General features: G+C 36.1%; 1 protein-coding gene across 1 annotated transcript in view; it reads right to left on the reverse strand.

The window, feature by feature from the left end:
- Nucleotides 1–17,458, reverse strand: part of SNX29 (sorting nexin 29) — a 97,633-nt gene that overhangs the window by 38,237 nt on the left and 41,938 nt on the right. Inside the window, exon 19 of the mRNA XM_050980126.1 lies at nucleotides 7,691–7,831. Coding sequence (XP_050836083.1) covers nucleotides 7,691–7,831 — 141 coding nt within the window. The remainder of the gene's footprint in view (nucleotides 1–7,690; nucleotides 7,832–17,458) is intronic.

Raw genomic sequence — 17,458 nt, forward strand, 5'->3', positions numbered from 1 at the left:
ATATCTTTAGTACCAGCAACTACCTAAAAAGCTGGATAGCAACAAGATAAAAATTTTTCAATATTTGTAAAACAAGACATTTTGGGAGGGAGAGGTGAAATCAAGCACACTGATATGTAAGGAAAGGGAAAAATGTGGGTAAAATTTCAAATTCAAAAAAAGAAAGGATTACTTTTATTTTTGTAATTAGGTGTCCCTGTTAAGGTTTCTCTGAAAGGAAGTTTATTAATCCAAGTAACTTGGTAATTTAGCATCACCACCACAATAAGAAATAAATATAGAAAATTTATTTTTATATTTTCATTTTATACCAGGAGGCTACTAGAATATCTAAATGACGCATGAGTTGTTATAAAACTGCCATATTTTTATCTAGCAGTTGTCCAAGCAGCATGTAAATTACTTTCCTTTTTTTCCCCCATAATGTCATGATGCAAAGCAACACCATCTGAACTGTTTCTATGGGCTCTATATTCAATAATTTGTTAGAATAAATTGCTTCTCTTGATTATAGCATTACAAGACAGCAAGAATAAAAACATCTCTTGACAGGCAAAGTTTTGGTTTGTAGACCCTAAATAGTCTGTATTCCTTCTTCCTAAACTTCAACAGCAATTAGCAGGAAATTTTTGTAACTTGAAAAGAAAATGACTCAATTCACTATTTCATTGAAATGGTGCCCTTGAGCACCAAATGAACAGATTAATTCAGTGAGACATTCTGATGGAGATGGAGAGGCACGAGCTGGAGAACTGTTTACCTTTTAAATTAAAGCCCTGAAAATGAAATGTGCTGCTCTGCACTCTGCTCAATTTAACCTTCATGCCGAGTTTCAGGTAACCCAGACATTTCATGCCACACAATGGCAAGCATTTACTATAAAGTATTTGTCATATAAAAGCCAACCATTTCCTGCTGACTTATTTCTCTTCTCTTGGATACTGATATGACAAAAAAATGGAAATGAAGAAGAACTGAATGCTCTTTTCTAAGTGCTGTATACATAAAATATCAACTGCAGTCTTATGCAGTAGAAAACCCAGAGGATCTGGATTCAAAATGTGAAATACTCTGTATTCCCCCTTAGTTTGCAGGTGACAGTGTTAGGAAACAGGTGGGCTGTGACTAGAAATCTTAATGACTATGCCAAGAGTCACATTACTTTTATTTCTATTTGTATAGTACCACAATTAAGTTACATATTTGAAAACCAGATTGCATTCATTTTGTCCAAATTGCTATTTTAAAGCTTCTTTGAGAATTGAACTTTTCAGCTACAAAGTAACACAGTGAAATTACAACACAGTTTCTTTTGTGGCTTTAGAATGGGACAAAAACGCTGGTATATTATAGAATTATCACGTACAACCATATATGAGATTAATTTGAGTTCCTTTCCTGGTTTAAACACAATACAAATGGGTCCATTTCTTTTCCTTTTACCCACACTATAGCACAAGCATATCTGTCAAATACATATTAACCACAGCTTTCCTATAACCCACAAGGCAAAAGACTGTATGAAAATCAGTCAATACACTAGTTAAGCCCACTAAGAGGGTTGAAAATTAAAATCCACTTACTTTGAAAGTCAAGAATGCAGAATTCAAGCTTCTACATTACATCATACCTAAGTAGCATTAGTGAAAGCAATATTTAACTTCAAATTTTTAACATATAAGTTGAGGATTTATATTTTCAAAGCTTTTCTCCTTTAATAAATGTATCCCAAATCTGAAACATCAGAGAGTCATAATTTTCTACCAATTCTACTTGAAGACACTGGATATCAAAGCTTAGTACCAAGAAACATTATTTACCCCCTGTCCCACACACATTAACAAGTTGTGCTTTCTTGTCAGCTCCCCCTGCCAGTCTGACTTTGACAAACTAATCTAATGAAAGATGGTTTCTGTGAGCTCCTAAATCTCACTGAGGACAAAAGCAGATCTAGCTGTACTTCTGATTCAATGCAAGCCAAACACATACTTAAATTTTAGGATGTCCTGAAATGTTTTGCTGAATTTGGACAGAAAACCAGCCAAATCTAAAATGAAATTACTTCCTCCTCTAGGATTCTTCCTGCACCATCCTCTTTCAAGCATTCCATATGTCTTCTGTTATTGTCTATGTACGAGTTAAACAGGAATTGTTATACCTCCCATTTTCAAATACATATTTTATGTGGGAGGGGTGTGTGTGTGTGTTTCTTAAAAAACCTTGTTCCTATCATGCTGCTTCCCTTTGCAAAGGGACTTCAGTTCCTCCATCATCTGGTCTAAAAGCAACTTTAGGGGGTACTGTCTGTGAATAGACAGGTCCTACTCACCCGAAATGGCAATCAGCTTTTACAGGCGAGAAATGCATGACAGAGGTTACACAGCAGTGACACCATGTGAAACCCTTAACAGCAAAAATGCTAACACTCAAACTCGAATTTGAATGGCTTCAAATTTCTTTTTATATATATAAACTTGATATTTATATATTTTTTCATATATATATATATATATATATATATATATATATACACACACCGAGCCAGACAACTCCACTTGACAAACTTCCTTAAAAACCAATAAACACTATAAGCACAGGAGCAAGCTCTATTGTTTTCTTTTACTTGCAATAAAATCTTTATCTTCTCTGCTTTTTAATCCTAAAATAGTTATCCTGCAGCCTATCTTCAACTCTTCACTATCTTCAGCAACAGGCAAACAGACCAAACACTGATAAAAGGCAGCTTTGCTGTTGGGAACAAAAGAAAAGGAATCCATCTGCACTCTGTGAGCAAAGGCAAGTTTCCACTGACTTTAATGGGAGAGAGACAGAGCTCCTGGGAGCAGAACTTGCAGAATCACAAAATATATTCCAGAGGCCAACTTCATCTAGATCCCAAATGGGGTCTGATGTTGTCATAAGCATGCTCATGTATATGTATATATATATATACACCAATATAATCTTTTTAAATACATGCATATGATATTTTTGAACTTTTTAAAATAGGTACATATACAAATTAATCTACAATTGAGGTCAGCCACCACTAGATGAAAAGTACATATTCATTTTATTGAAGTAACATTTGAACCATTCATTTAGAGTTCTGTATTATTCCCCCAATGCAACTGAGAAGTCAGAGCAAAGTCACTCTTCTGATCTCAGCAAAGTGCTGTGTATCCTTCCCATGCAGGGCATCCAGTATTTTCAAGGAAAGCAGAGGATATCATGCAGTCAAGTCAGCACTCAGGGCAAAGCTACCTGATTCAATTTCTCCTCACTTAGACAATCAGTGAATTCAGGTCTTCAAAGGAACCAAAGAACCATTTCTATTTTGATATGCCCTCTACTGGGACAACACTCTTGCAAGAGGATTCTTAATTAGATCTTTACTCAATTACTATAATCTGCCCAATGTAGAAGCAGCAACTGGGATTTTAAGGCTGCTCCAATATTTAAAAAACTAGACTAGTCAGTCCAGTAAATATGCATGTATTAATATTTAATCATTATTTTGAGAGACATCAACACAACACCAGCAAAGGCTAAGAAGCCAAATGTAAACTAAATGTTACCTTAAATGAAGAAAACTAAATTGAATTTCTATGCAAAAACCTACAGGGAACCTTTTCCAATCAAGTGCTGATTGTAAAATATACACTGAGTATATGACATTTCTCTTATACACACAACACAAAGGAATAAATATATTTCTTCTTTTACTCAAACAAAGCATTGATGAATTGAAAAAAGAACTCTTATACTTGTCAGGATATTCAAGGATTTTGACAACTATTTGCTACCAGCACTGAAAGATCTTTAATACAAGATACAGAGCATGGGGACGAGTATATATGAAAATTAATACCTGGACTCCTGCCAGCTTTATTATTTTCCTTCAGTAAATATCTAACTTGATTCAAAGCAACATTTATAAAAGAAATTATTCTCTTCCCTGCTTTATTCCAGTTCAAACTTTAGTTCAAACTAAATTCAAATGTTAAACTAATATGCTGAAAATGAGGTTACCAAGCTGAAAGGCAAATACACACTCTTCTTTGTAATTGCAAAAAGGTTACTTGTCGAAAGCAGTATTCTTTCCTCTCCTCAGCTATTTTTCAACTAATTGGTTTTCTGTTGTTAAATTTAGGTTTTGTGAAGCATTAAAGCTGGTTTTTAATATTTCATACATAATTTGTTGAAATACCATGAACTTTTAAGACAAATTGTCCCAACTGAAGGAAAACAAATGAAAGGCAAAAATACATTACAAACATAATGATCAAGATTTATATTATTATTATAAATAATGAGTTATAATTGTTAAATATTTTCAAATTCCACTACTACTTGATGAAGATATATAATCTTAGATTTTCCAACTTTTTAAAATACTCATTCAGCTGAAATTCTGCTCTCTTTTTGCATTTTCCCAATGTCAAACTCTGCAACTTTGCATTTGAATCTGACCTCCCTGACTTCTACTGCAGTAAACAGGGAAAATATGGCTGAAAATTAATACTTCTCTGTATTTTATTCTACATTACTCTCTTCTAGTAAAGTTCCCTCCTCTGAGCTCCAATATTTTGCACAGCAAATCACTGGACACTCTTGTGTCAGTCTGCAGGAGTGATTCCAGGTCGTTCTGCAGAAAATGGTGTCCTCTTGTCATCCTGGAGGTTCCTAAATCTGGGGCATGTAACTGAACATGAAATTCAGGGCTGGTTTCAATTACAGCAAGACCTTTGGATGCCTCTGACATGTAGAATAAACACATCACCTTCATTAACCCCACACTACAGAGTGCACTGAAGGGATACAGTGAATAAACTCATCCAGGTACTGACCTGAAGGATATAAAAGCATCAATGCCATTTTCCAAAAGCTGTAAAATGATCATTTTTAGCCATTTACACATGGAGGACTGGTTTTTACCAATATGTTTTTTGAGCATCTAATAACACTGAGAACTTGTAAAAGAAATGAAAACCATAGACTAATGTAAGAGATATTTTTGTTAGCAGAATTCAGCTACTGAACCTCTTCTTTAGGCATTGATTTACAATTGTATTGATTAATCTAGAAATGGGAAGACAGCTCCAATTCTATCAAAACCAGCAAAAGTAATACCAGAGAAAAAAATATCTATTGAAATCTTACTGCATATTTAAAGGTAAATGTTCTTTGGTAGCTACTTCATTTAAAAAGCAGCATTGAAAAAAGTAGCATTGGCAATATCTTTTCTAATGTTTATTACCAAACATGTTCCCATGTTACCATGTGTAACATCCTGCACAAATCCTCATCCTAAAGTGAAAATTCTGCAGAATTTCAAGACAGACATTCCTGTTGTCACCTTATTGCAGGGGTTCCTTACTGTTGTCTACTTCTTAAAAAAGTTCCATACCTTCTTGGTGCTTTCTTGTGGGCAGCTCCTCAGAACACTGGCTCTTCCTTCTTCACAAAGGAACCAACTGACTCCAGTTCCCTTCCCACCCACCCACCCCACTCTTTCATAGCACTCTTCTTCTCATTGCTTACACCTGTGGCCTGTTAAAGCCAGGCCTGTTCCTGATCTTTGATAATTGGCCCAGCTGCGACTCCTTAGGGGTGAGATTACTTTCCACACCATCTTTATTTTCTTATATTCTATCCCCCTACACATTTCCACATGAATTAATTAATTTTGTACTAAATTTTTAAACCTTCCTTTTAAACCTTCAACTGGCCATGGAAAGCAGGGCTATCTCAGAGCCTTTAACCCATCTCAGTCAGTCACACAGCACCATTATTTTCCAAATGCCACTTATTCTGTGACACACAGAAAACAGCCCCACTAAAAGGACAAAAATCTGCCTGCACAATGTGCTGTGCAAAACAACTCCAGTGTGACAAACTGAGCCTTGCACAGCTGAGGTGACAATGTCACTCTGTGACTTGCCAGGTCACAACCACAGCACTGCTCCACGTCTCATCACAGGAGACTTTCAGGGGTGCAAGGGGTGGCAGCCACTTCTTACTGTAAAGAACAAACTCCTTCTCTGAGATCTGATAAGTGGTTGTGGTTTATGCAAAATTAAGGTAGAATTTTGGCTCAAAGCTAAAGCACCGTAAGAATAAGCAATGCAAATTTTTTAATGAGTTGCTCAACTGATAATTTTGTATGCATCAACTGTGCAACTGAAGTTGTAACTCAATTAGTATTTAAAGTAATTAAAGATGAAAGGGTATCCAAAAAAGCTTAAAAGGCGTCTTTTGTAATTTACTGAAGTGGCTGATACTCCATCACTTCAAAAAAAGGAGAATTAGTTATGTAACAAAGAAAATGCCTGGTTTCCATTACAAACCCATCCACTAAAAATTAAATGAAAAATGCATGATCTTCTAATAGATGAAAAAAAAGCAGGAAAGCTCTCATAAGTACTCCCATTTCCTCAGTCGGCAGGCAATGAACCACATTAACTGGACCTTATGCCAATCAAACTGACACATGGATTTTATTGATAAATTTCCTATATCTTTGGATCACCCATCCCAGATTATGTGCATCACTGCCATTTCACATGTGTCAAACTTACCTACTCATTTTTACAAAATACCTGGGAAATCACTGGAAGTGAAAGTTCCTAACACAGACAAAGGACGTTTGTGGCATTTTAATAATATATCTATTACTGTGATCTTAAACCAAACACAATGTCATGAAGATCTGAGTTTTGCAGTCATTATGTCAGCTGTCTTTTGATGACTACATGGATCACTATAGTTGGAGCTTCTAAAATATTTAATACAAGAACTTTGATAGAAAGGCCAAAAAAAAGTAAAAAGGGAAAGTCCTATGTAAAAAGCTAAAAAAATTTATTAACCTTAAAAACTCTAATTTAAGAATTCAGCAGATTAGTAAAGATGTTTCAGTCATAAACACAATTTAAATCTCCAATATATTGGAGATTTTACTTGTCGTAGCTAAATAAAACTTTTAGATAATTCCTACATTGTAAAGGAAAATTACTTCAATTACTTCTCAATCCTTACTAGACTTGCAGTGTACATTGCAAAGTGCATTTACGCTCTTGATCAGTTGAAAGTTTTGATGATTAAAGATTTTAATTACATGGCACTACATATTTACTACATACATACTAGAATATTTACTGTTTCATTTCAAAATCCCTATATAAGAGAGGAACACAAATTCCCATTTTAAAATGGCAGGGCTAAGACATAAAGACACAGATTCCAGGAATTAATTACCTGATTGTCTTTAAAAAGCAGGTTTAAAAAACCTAAAAGTGTTGGTGAAGAGAGCAGGAATTCAAGGAATTTAGATTGATACTTTTTGATATTTAGAGAAAGATTTGATTAATTAGTCACCAGTGTTAATTGCTGGCTTTTTATTTTTGGAGAGAAATGGAGAAGAGATTTCATTTTACATACAGGGCTGTCCAGTAGAGTTTTTGAGGGCATGTGCATTTGTGTATATCACCAATATTTCATTCAGTAAAACTTTCCAGTAAGTGGAAAAACCAATGCATTACCTACATCAGTGAATCTCCAGCTGGTAGGGGGAAAGTCTATAAAAATAGCAGGTACTAGCAGGTGTGAAATATTTGAGTCACCTCATTTTTTATGTATGGATAAGAGAGGTTTTTCCCCCAACTTTTACTGATACTGTGAGTTCAAATACCTTGTTTCCAATGGCCTTTTTTGGTGGGAAGTTAAAAGTCCTCACTTGCTGGTACTTATTCTGTAATTTCTGATGCAAGCTTCTGAACTCTGCATACCTCCGATAGACATTCCACTCATCATCCTTTATCCTGATGTAAACCTGCAAAACACAGACAGGGCAGGGAATAATGTAAAGACAAGCAGGGCTGGTGTGTGTCCTTCACTCCTCAAAGCCTCCTGGCTCAGCACCTCAATGTGAGGCACCACAAGCTCCAGGACCCCATGACCCCAGATCCATGTCTGACTGCATTTGCTGTTGCTGTTGCACACGTCATTAACCTCATTCTCTCCCTTCTCCCTTTTCCTCCTCTTTCTCTCTCTTTCTCTTATTTTAATCAAGACAAACACAGCTTGCTCATTTTAACATGACTCTGGGGCAACCATGGCAGCACTTCTTGTTACCATGGTTTCCAGCATATTCTACTACCCAGTGACCAAAGGGGAAAAATAATTTAATACCACTATGAAATTGATTTCTATGTCCTCAACACAGTTTTTCAACTTTGTAAATTAGCTTTGTAGCATCAGAATTGCAAAACCTAATTTTATCCAAAGTATGAAACTTAATTTACTTCCTAACAAAATTACATTGAAAACTAAACTAGAAATTTTATTGTTTGGAAAATAAACACAGTTCATTCTTTCTGCTTGTATAGGACATTAAGTATAATTTAACACAGCTGTAGTTTTTGTGATTCTGTTTTTGTTTGCTGCTCATTATTTCATGAGCCTATTACCAATTACATGCTAAATATTCGCTTTCTCTAGGAAAATGTCATGCAGAAGTGAAATATACTTACAGAAAACTGAGATTTCACTCTTTCCTAGGGAATGGCACAGTTTAAAAGAATGCTGAAACAGCACAAGTCAGAAACTCTAAACCAAACATCAGAACTTGAGATCCAGAGTGACCTTTCCCTTTGCTCCTTCAATGGAATCTGTGGTTTATTCATCTGTGCATGTGTGTGTGTGTATGTCAATAATCTCAATATTTTACATCAGGAATTAAACTGGAACAGTAGTGATGACACTGCCTTGCAGCTCCAAAATCCCCCAGTAATTTAGTAGTAAACTGTAAGGCAAATATCAGGAGAACACTTATGTAAAAAAGCAACACCAACCACCATCACACAGAGTGGGCAGTAACAACTGTATTTTTGTGGAAACTAGATAAAAATAAAATTTGGATTTTGATGTGGCCAATTTCAACACCAAATGGCAGCTTTTCCTGGTGACTGAAGCATGGTCCTTCTCTCTGAGATATTGCAAGCCCTTCAGAGAAAAAATTCAATTTTTCTAAGGACTGGTAGTATTTCAGAGATTAAGTGAATATCTTCTCCCACAAACGCTGCCCATGCTTTGGTCTTTCTGAAGTTCTCTCTTCAGACACCTAGTTTCTCAAATTTATAGGAGGCTTCTTTGCAACAAAATACAATATATAATGCAGATACCATGTAAATTTTGACAAATTAGAATATTGCAGTGTAGAAAACACTAACACATTTTCTACAGGAAGACTATCACTCCAAAAAAGGAATGCTGTAATTCCAAAATTAGCACATCTAAATTTAAAAGATTCAGAGTATTGTGAATTACAAATGCGTATGTAAACAAAAATTCAACTACTTTTGGTAACAAGAATTCAGGTACTGTAATGATGGAACCACAACAGTAAGTCTGCAAGAAGCATTCAGATTTCTTTTTCACTTTGAAAACAAAGCCAGGATAATTAACCACCCACAGGACTATCTGTTTTAACAATTGAGCACATCTTTGAAGGCAAATGAAGGAATATATGAAATGCAACTATTTTGCATAATTCTAATCAAATTTATTTATTGTACTAAAAACTATATTAAAATCTTTATTCACCCACCTCTAAGGCCTCTCCCTGCCTATTCTCACTTCAACCTGTATATTGTTTGGAATTCTGTATACATTCCTAAGATTCATGCTTCAATTTCCCCATGGAGGGGGGGGCAGGGACAACAAAAAAAAAAAAAATTAAATTATTTTAAACTAAGTTATTTACTATGGAAATCCTAATTTAACTAAGCACTTATCTTTGCACATGTGATTTGGTGAATCATGCAGTTTAAAATTACCTGCTAAGCTGTAACCCATAGTTAACTAACTAAGGAAACCTGTACATGTAATTGAAATTTTTCAGGACTTCAAAAATATAGATTGATTTCTTAGATAAAACTGTTGGAAAATTTCTTACTTTTCTTCCATGCACATAGATACTGATTTCATTTGGACAGCAAGAAACGAAAATGGAACATTTGGAGCCCTGTGCCATATGGAATTTATTGACAATCAACTAATAGACTGTGAAAGGTATATTAAAGCTCATGATGCAGCACACATTGAAACTCTTAGTATTCTAATAGTATTCTCACAGGGGAATCCTATTCCCAAGCCATGGGATTGCTCCACACTTAATGCACATTCAGTTGGGAAATCAAACTAAGTAAATACTAAATATAGAATTATTTGGATAAACTTATCCTAGTCTAGTCACTGAAGGCATATAGTTATCTTAGAGCCATGTCATAGAAAGTTGAAATGACTACTCTCAGGTTTATTCTCAGATCAATTTAAAAGTTTAATTCTAAATAATTTTATTTCCTTTCTGATTCCCCTGTTTTCCTGATATCATCCAATTCCTAACCTAGTTAAATCATTTTCAGGGTAATGAAAATGTACAGACTAAATCAAAATCACTGCTAGAATATTTACTCGTAGACAAAAGATTTCACTTTAATACTATTGTGAATATCAAAAATTAATTAAGTAGTTTCTGTTTTTAAGTTAAGAGCACTTTCTGCTTGGCTTTCCTGTGTAAAGATTGATTGGTAACCTTTCTGTAGCTATGAGCTATGGCAGCTCTAAAAAAATTTCAGTTAATAAGTATGTTTAATGAATTAGTCTGTTATTTTCTCATCAGAAACATGTCTGAAGTCAGAGATTTGGAGAGCAATAGCAATAACAGTAGTAATTTAATAGTCTTTATCAGTCTACTACCTGTTCACATAATATTACTGAAATGCCAAAAATCTTCAGAGAATCAATGTGAAAGCACAAATTTAATGATTGCATACTTAAATGAAAAATCCTGCTCCCACAGTACTGGGGTTTGAGCCAGAAGTTTCTTAACAGGTTAAGAATCTTTAAGCAGTTCTGAGTCAAAAATGCTGTTAGCAAGTCCTGGTAACAGCCTGGTACCCACTGACACAGCTCATCACCTCTTACATATAAAAGCCTGAGGAAAATAGAGGACAAAAGCCAAGATTCTAACTTGCTCCAGTGTACACTGACCAAATGCCTGTAATCAACACTCATCCTTCTGATCTGCAGAAGCCCCATGTGGGTGCTTCTCTTTTCTGATGCAAAATATGGTTTGGTGTATTGAGGATTCACTTTTTTGTCTCTCTCCAGTACAGCTGGCAGCAAGAGATACTGAGTGAGCCTTCTCCCGTTGCAATGACATCCATGCTGTAGAATTCCAGATTAAACATCAGGAAGGATATTCCCTCACAAAGTTCCCCCTGAATCTTGCCTGCAAATGTGGCTCCCATTTCCTGGAAGGATGGATAGACTGAATCCATAATGAAAAATGAATTCTAAGACAGAGAACTCTACAAATACTGCTCCACAAATACAAAAGTGCTGAAGTCAAAGTCCTTGTGAGTCCTTGTTCCATTATAGAGGGAAGGAAATAATGTTAAGGGGAGGTGAGCAGTGAAAACTATGTATTTCTGCACTCAAAGCATATAGAAGAAGTAAAAAGTATTCATGAAAAAAAGTAAGAACCATTTTCATTTTACTTCACTTCAGGACAATGGGATTCTGTTAAGAATACAAATTCAAGCTCAATTCTCCAAAGTTACCTCTGAAGTGTGAGAAATGAATACAAATGCAAGTTATATTTTGAGACAGCTGCAGGCCTGCATTTGTGGTTAAGTTCCCCCTTTGAAAATGATCCAATTTAAGAATTTTCTGCATAATGAAAAACAAATGGAACAATGAAACTTTTCAGCTGTGATAGGAGCAGCTTTTTGTGTGCCATAGAGACATAACAGGAATTAGCATGAATAAGCTTTTATTTCAGTATGACCATTTTATCCACTTGCACAAAGACTACAAATTCTTCAATATAATTCATGTTAAATCTTCAAGTTTCTGTTACTCAGTTCATAAAAATGAACAATCTAGTGTCAAATATATGACACAACACATATCAAAGCATGAACCTCAAAAACAGCCAATATTGTTCCACTAAAGAGAAAAATGTCACACATTTTAGGCTTACCCACTCAATTACAGACATGCAGAGTAATGATCACTGCTCCTGCAGTCACAGTCCTGCTTCTATTCACCACAGCAGCACTAAAGGGACTGGCCACTAGAGAACAATGGCAACACTGCCTCCACTTCTGCTACATGGAATCAGTATTTTTTGTCTTTTTATATACAAATCAAATCAGCACCAAAAAAAAAAAAAAAAAAAAAACACTCAATAGATAATAAGCTCCTTTTGACAGAGAAAGATGACTTATAATTACCCAGGATAATTAATGTCGTTTCACAAACATGCACTTTGAACCCCACAGTCATTGCAATGCATGACAACCACTGCAGGGAAAGAAGTTTCTGCAGAAGAGAAAATAGGTAAAATGACAATAGTGCTGCTTTCTTCTCCAAATAGAATATTGTGGGTGCTCAGGCAAGGGAAAGGAGGCTATCAGTCAGTTTCTAAAATACATAACATCACTAGTATTTATTTTAGATATTTATTGAATATAAATTGCTTGCTTCTTTCTGAAGTAGTTACAAAATAATCTGAAAATAGACATTCTGCTTTTACTTCCCTAGGACTTTTTGCATCCAGCACTTCAATAAACAAATCAATATAGTAAGCTGTAATTCTGTTTCCTTTAGAAAAAGAAATAATTACAGAAGTCTCCAAGGACTGATCTCATCTTTGTTTAACCCCTCCATATACCCAATTATTTAAAAGTTTTTCTGCTTTATGCTTCCTCTTAAGCTTCTTTGATGCATCCTTGGGTCCCATTGCAGAAAAAGTGGGATATTCACCCTTTTTTGCTCACGTACTCTCAAATCACTCTGAGATGCCATGAGCAACATCTTTCTTTCAAATTCTCCCAATCATTCCAGTTCATTTTCTTCTCTACTTGCCCTGAGCTGCACTGAAATGGAATATGATTAGAAGACTATTTATTTCTCCTTTTTGCCTGCTTAGCTCTGCAGCTGCTGAAGTCATCCAATTCATCATGTATCAGGAAAATAAAATGCAACTTTGGGTTGCATTTTCTGGGTTTAGTTTGTTGCTTACCTGTCAACTCTTAATTGCCAGTCCCTTGCCTTCCACTCTCAACTTTCGAGGAAATACCCAGGCCGTGCTGCCTTGTGATTAAATTCAAGGTCAACAGGCCCAGCTGGCACACCCTGGACTGTGCCTTCCCTGCTTCATCTCTCACTCAAAGTATTTTCTGGGCACTGTCCTCCTCAAACACCTTTGGGTATCAGATACTGTTCTCCTGATCTCTTTCATGTTGTGCTTCTGTGAAAATCCTTCCCTCCTCTCCAAGGACACTGAGAGGCCGGAGCATGTCCAGAGCAGGGAAGGGAGCTGGGCAGGGGCTGGAGCACAACTCCACTGGGGAGCAGCTGGGGGGGCTCAGCCTGGAGCAAAGGAGGCTCAGGGGGAACCTCCTCACTCTGCACAACTCCCTGACAGGAGCCTGAGGCCAGGCAGGGTCGGGCTCTGCCCCCAGGGAACAGGGACAGGACAAGGGCCAAGGGCCTCAGGCTGTGCCAGGGGAGGTTTACATGGAATGATGGAGTAAACTTCTCCATGGAAAGGGCTGCCCAGCACAGGCTGCCCCACCAGCAGTGGAGTCACCACACCTGCAGGAATTCAAAAGCCATGAGGATGTGGCTTCTGGGGACATGGGTTAGTGGTGGCCTTGGCAGTGCTGGGGACCAGTTGGACTCAATGATCTTAGAGATGTTTTCCAACCGAAATAATCCTGTGATAAAAGCCCTTTCATAGGCAAGTGCACAGCTCTTCCTTCACAGAGGAAGCGCAGAGGAAAACAACAGGTTTTAAAACATCATTTAAAGCAAAATAAAAAGAATTATTACAAGCAAATATGCCAGTCAATACTAAAAAGCAAGACTGAAGATAGTCAAAGAAATAAAAAAATTGTAAGAAATGTTTATTGATTATAGTCTTAGGGTGTCCTATTCATATGCAAATAGTAAGTCTTGTCTGATTAGCATATTAATCTTTAAACTTATTTGGTTTATAATGTAAAGTGTTCACTGCTCTGCAAACAAGGCGGATTTGCAAGAAGCGATTTAAATATTGATATCACTTTAGGAATCATAAAATCTCAGTTTCATTATCTTAAGTGTCAGGCATTGATAATTATAGCAACAAAAGGCATGACTAATGGCATTTGCTGTACACTTCACAGGAAAGTGGAATCCTCATGTACACAGAAAACAAGATACTCTACAGTTGAGAAAAATGACAAAATAATATTACTGCAATAATCAACTCGCTTTACACACTAAAGAAACTGCATCTAACTATCACCATCTAGAGGTAAAATGAAAATGCCTTTTTTTTTAATTCTGATCTGGATTCTGTCTGTATGCCCATGAATATATGAGACAAGAAATTATTTTCTAATGTCTACATCTCTGCAGTTTGATGCCCATCTCTTTTGTGTCTACCACACAAAAGAGATGGGCATCAAACTGCAGAGATCACATATAGCAGTCATCAGAAAGCAACCTAGAGAAACTAGGTTGTTTCTATCTAACTAGAGAAAACTGGTTGTTGGAAGAGAAGACTTTGCCACCGTGACCCTGGCTTTAAAAAGTCACCTAATATTTAAATTGTCTGTTTAACAGACTGACTTTGTACAAAACAAATGAATTTCTGCATTATGTCCTGTAATGTTTCTAACTAATCAGTCTGCCACTCAGTAATAGCCATCAGAAACTTTGTAAGAGAATAAACTCTGAACCTTCTTTTGGATAACTGCCTAATGCTCTTGCTGAAGAGATGGTTATGAATGTCTAGTCTGAGCTCCTGTCACAGCCTGGATAATTTCATCCACTGAAGTCCAAACAATCCTTATGATTTGTTGACTAGTAATAAAGATATCAATTGGTCATCTAATTATTTTTTCTACTCAGATGCAAAATTAATTGTACTAGTAATCTGTCAGTGCTAATGAATGGCAAGCCAGGAGTCAAGAACTAAACCTGAAGCAAAACAAACTTGAGCAAATACAGTTACAGAGGATGTGCTCTGAAAACATTTAGAATGAGCTTGCCATGCACAGAAGATAAGCATTACTTGGAAGGAAAGATATTTTGTCATCATACCTAATATTTCCATTTTAGGATTAAATTAGTCATTATTAGCATAACATTACAAAGGCAACTCATGCTTAGTTAAAATCACCTCCAACTTTCTTGCACCCTGCTCTTACAGCAAGGCACTCTGATCTCAACAGTTCAGAAAATTCCTTGGAGAATTGTGAAATGTATTTTATCCAGAACACTTAAATATAAACACAAGGTATAGTGGTATTTACTATTCCAAAGTATCACTATCCAGGGGTTTCCTTAGAAAGAGGTCACATCTTTGTGTTTGGATTGATTTTTCTTGTATTTAATTAGCTCAATTATTTTCTAGACCCACAGAAACTTCCAGTATTACCCCATATTCTACATTGTGGAGAAGACCACTGTCATGCAATTGTTTTGAAATGGCAAGGCAACAGTTTCAATTGCTGCTCCAATTTGCATTTTGAAACAGTTAAAAATGTCTCCATTTCCTTCATGATTTGGAGGATTGCTATTGTATTCCCCTCTCAGTTGCCTTTCATGCAGGCTGAGAATTTCTAATACGCTCCTCCAAAAAAATCTCTTTTTTTCACCCATATTATTAGGAGAGGAGTAGAACTGCACACAGATAAACCAGAGATTATACACAGCATAATAGCACTTCCTATTTGTCTATCCCTTTCCTAATCATTTATAACAACTTGCTTTTTAGACCTCTTTAAATGCTTTTTTAAATTATGTCAGATTAGCTACTTTAAAATCTGTGGTATGCAAGCCAGAAGCTATTTATCAGTCACTTTTCAGCTATTTCACCTTTGAATTCCTGGTGCACTGCATGTGGAGATTTATGCTTTATTTATTCAAGAAGTTCTGCTACTGGCATTTCATTTAAAACAGACAATCTGCTATTCTCCACAAGGAAAAATCCAGAATGAGAATAACCCATAACAACTCCATGGTGAACAGAGATTATAAAATATGCATTTTTCTGTTACTATTTTATATTCTGAGAAAACAAGTGAAAAAATATTTTTAATTGAACTCAATAACTGCACTGAAGTGCACATCCAATTCTAAACAGCTTTTCCCCTAAAATTTATACACCCTCTAATTGTTCTAACATCCACAATTGAATGATACAGATCCCCAGCTCTGTTCATTTTTAGGACAGTAACAGATAGTGCTAAACTGGGGCACTGAATTATCTGCTGCTCACAACTGTCCCCTTGAACTCAGCCATTCAAATTGAGCATAAAATTTGACTGCATTTCCAGAGCTTGTTTTGAAATCCTCAAGATTCAAAACCAGTTAATTCTGCCAGTTAAACATTACTGCAAGAGTGCAGTGTAACTCTACAAATACAGAGGTCTGATTGAAATTTCCACATCTAATAGGATTAATTATAAAATGCTGCTTGCTTTCAGAGTCCACAGTTTTATTTCTGAGCTTGTCCAGAATCCTTAATCCTCAGCAGAAATTAAAGAAACTATTTGATGGTTGAAACTATGTGACAAGTATGCTGGTGCTGGAAACTTTTCCTGCTATATTTACTGAAGAGCAACATCTGGGTTTTTTTAAGGATGAAAACTGCACTGATTTTGAACATCCAAAACAGATGTTAACATGCCACAAAAAGAAATGCTTTGAAATGCCCTTCAAAACAACACTACAAATCCACATTAAATTTAAAAACATAAAATTAAATTTTTAAAAGCAAGCACAATAAGAAAACTGCAGGAGTGTATTTTTATCCTGTCCAGGTCAGGCCTTCTTGAGATGCAAATTAACAGGTCATTAATTTCTTTTCCTGGTTTAAGAAGCATAAGTGCAAAACTGGCATCGATTTTGAAGAGGCACAGCAACCCATATTTATTTCTCCTAGTTCTTATGTTCTTCAGAATCTTTTTGAAGTCCATGAAAACAGATAACAGACACTGTGGAACTGACAGGTTCATAATTCTCCAAACTACCTGAGATGCTCATCAATTGTATCCACCCTCTTCTTGTACAGTCACATCCAGTCAAACTTCATGACAAACACTGAACTCTTCAGTAACCTAATTTGATACCAAGTTACAAGTAAAATTAAAAAATCATTAAATTCTTCACAGAATGGGAAAGGTTGGAAGGGACCACAGTGGACCATCTGGTCCACACCCCCTGCTCAACAGGATGAAAAACAACACAGAGCTACTCAGGAAACAAGCAGTAGAAACCAGAGCTCTTCTGGTGGACAAGGAGCTGCAACACCATTAGAGGAACAGGTGGGGTGAGATCTCGATGCTTTTAAGAATTTCTGTGTTGGCAGACTCCTGTCTGGGTTTGAGAATCTGGA

This window comes from Serinus canaria, chromosome 14, assembly GCF_022539315.1.
Source record: "Serinus canaria isolate serCan28SL12 chromosome 14, serCan2020, whole genome shotgun sequence".
In the NCBI taxonomy this organism is placed as follows: Eukaryota; Metazoa; Chordata; class Aves; order Passeriformes; family Fringillidae; genus Serinus; species Serinus canaria.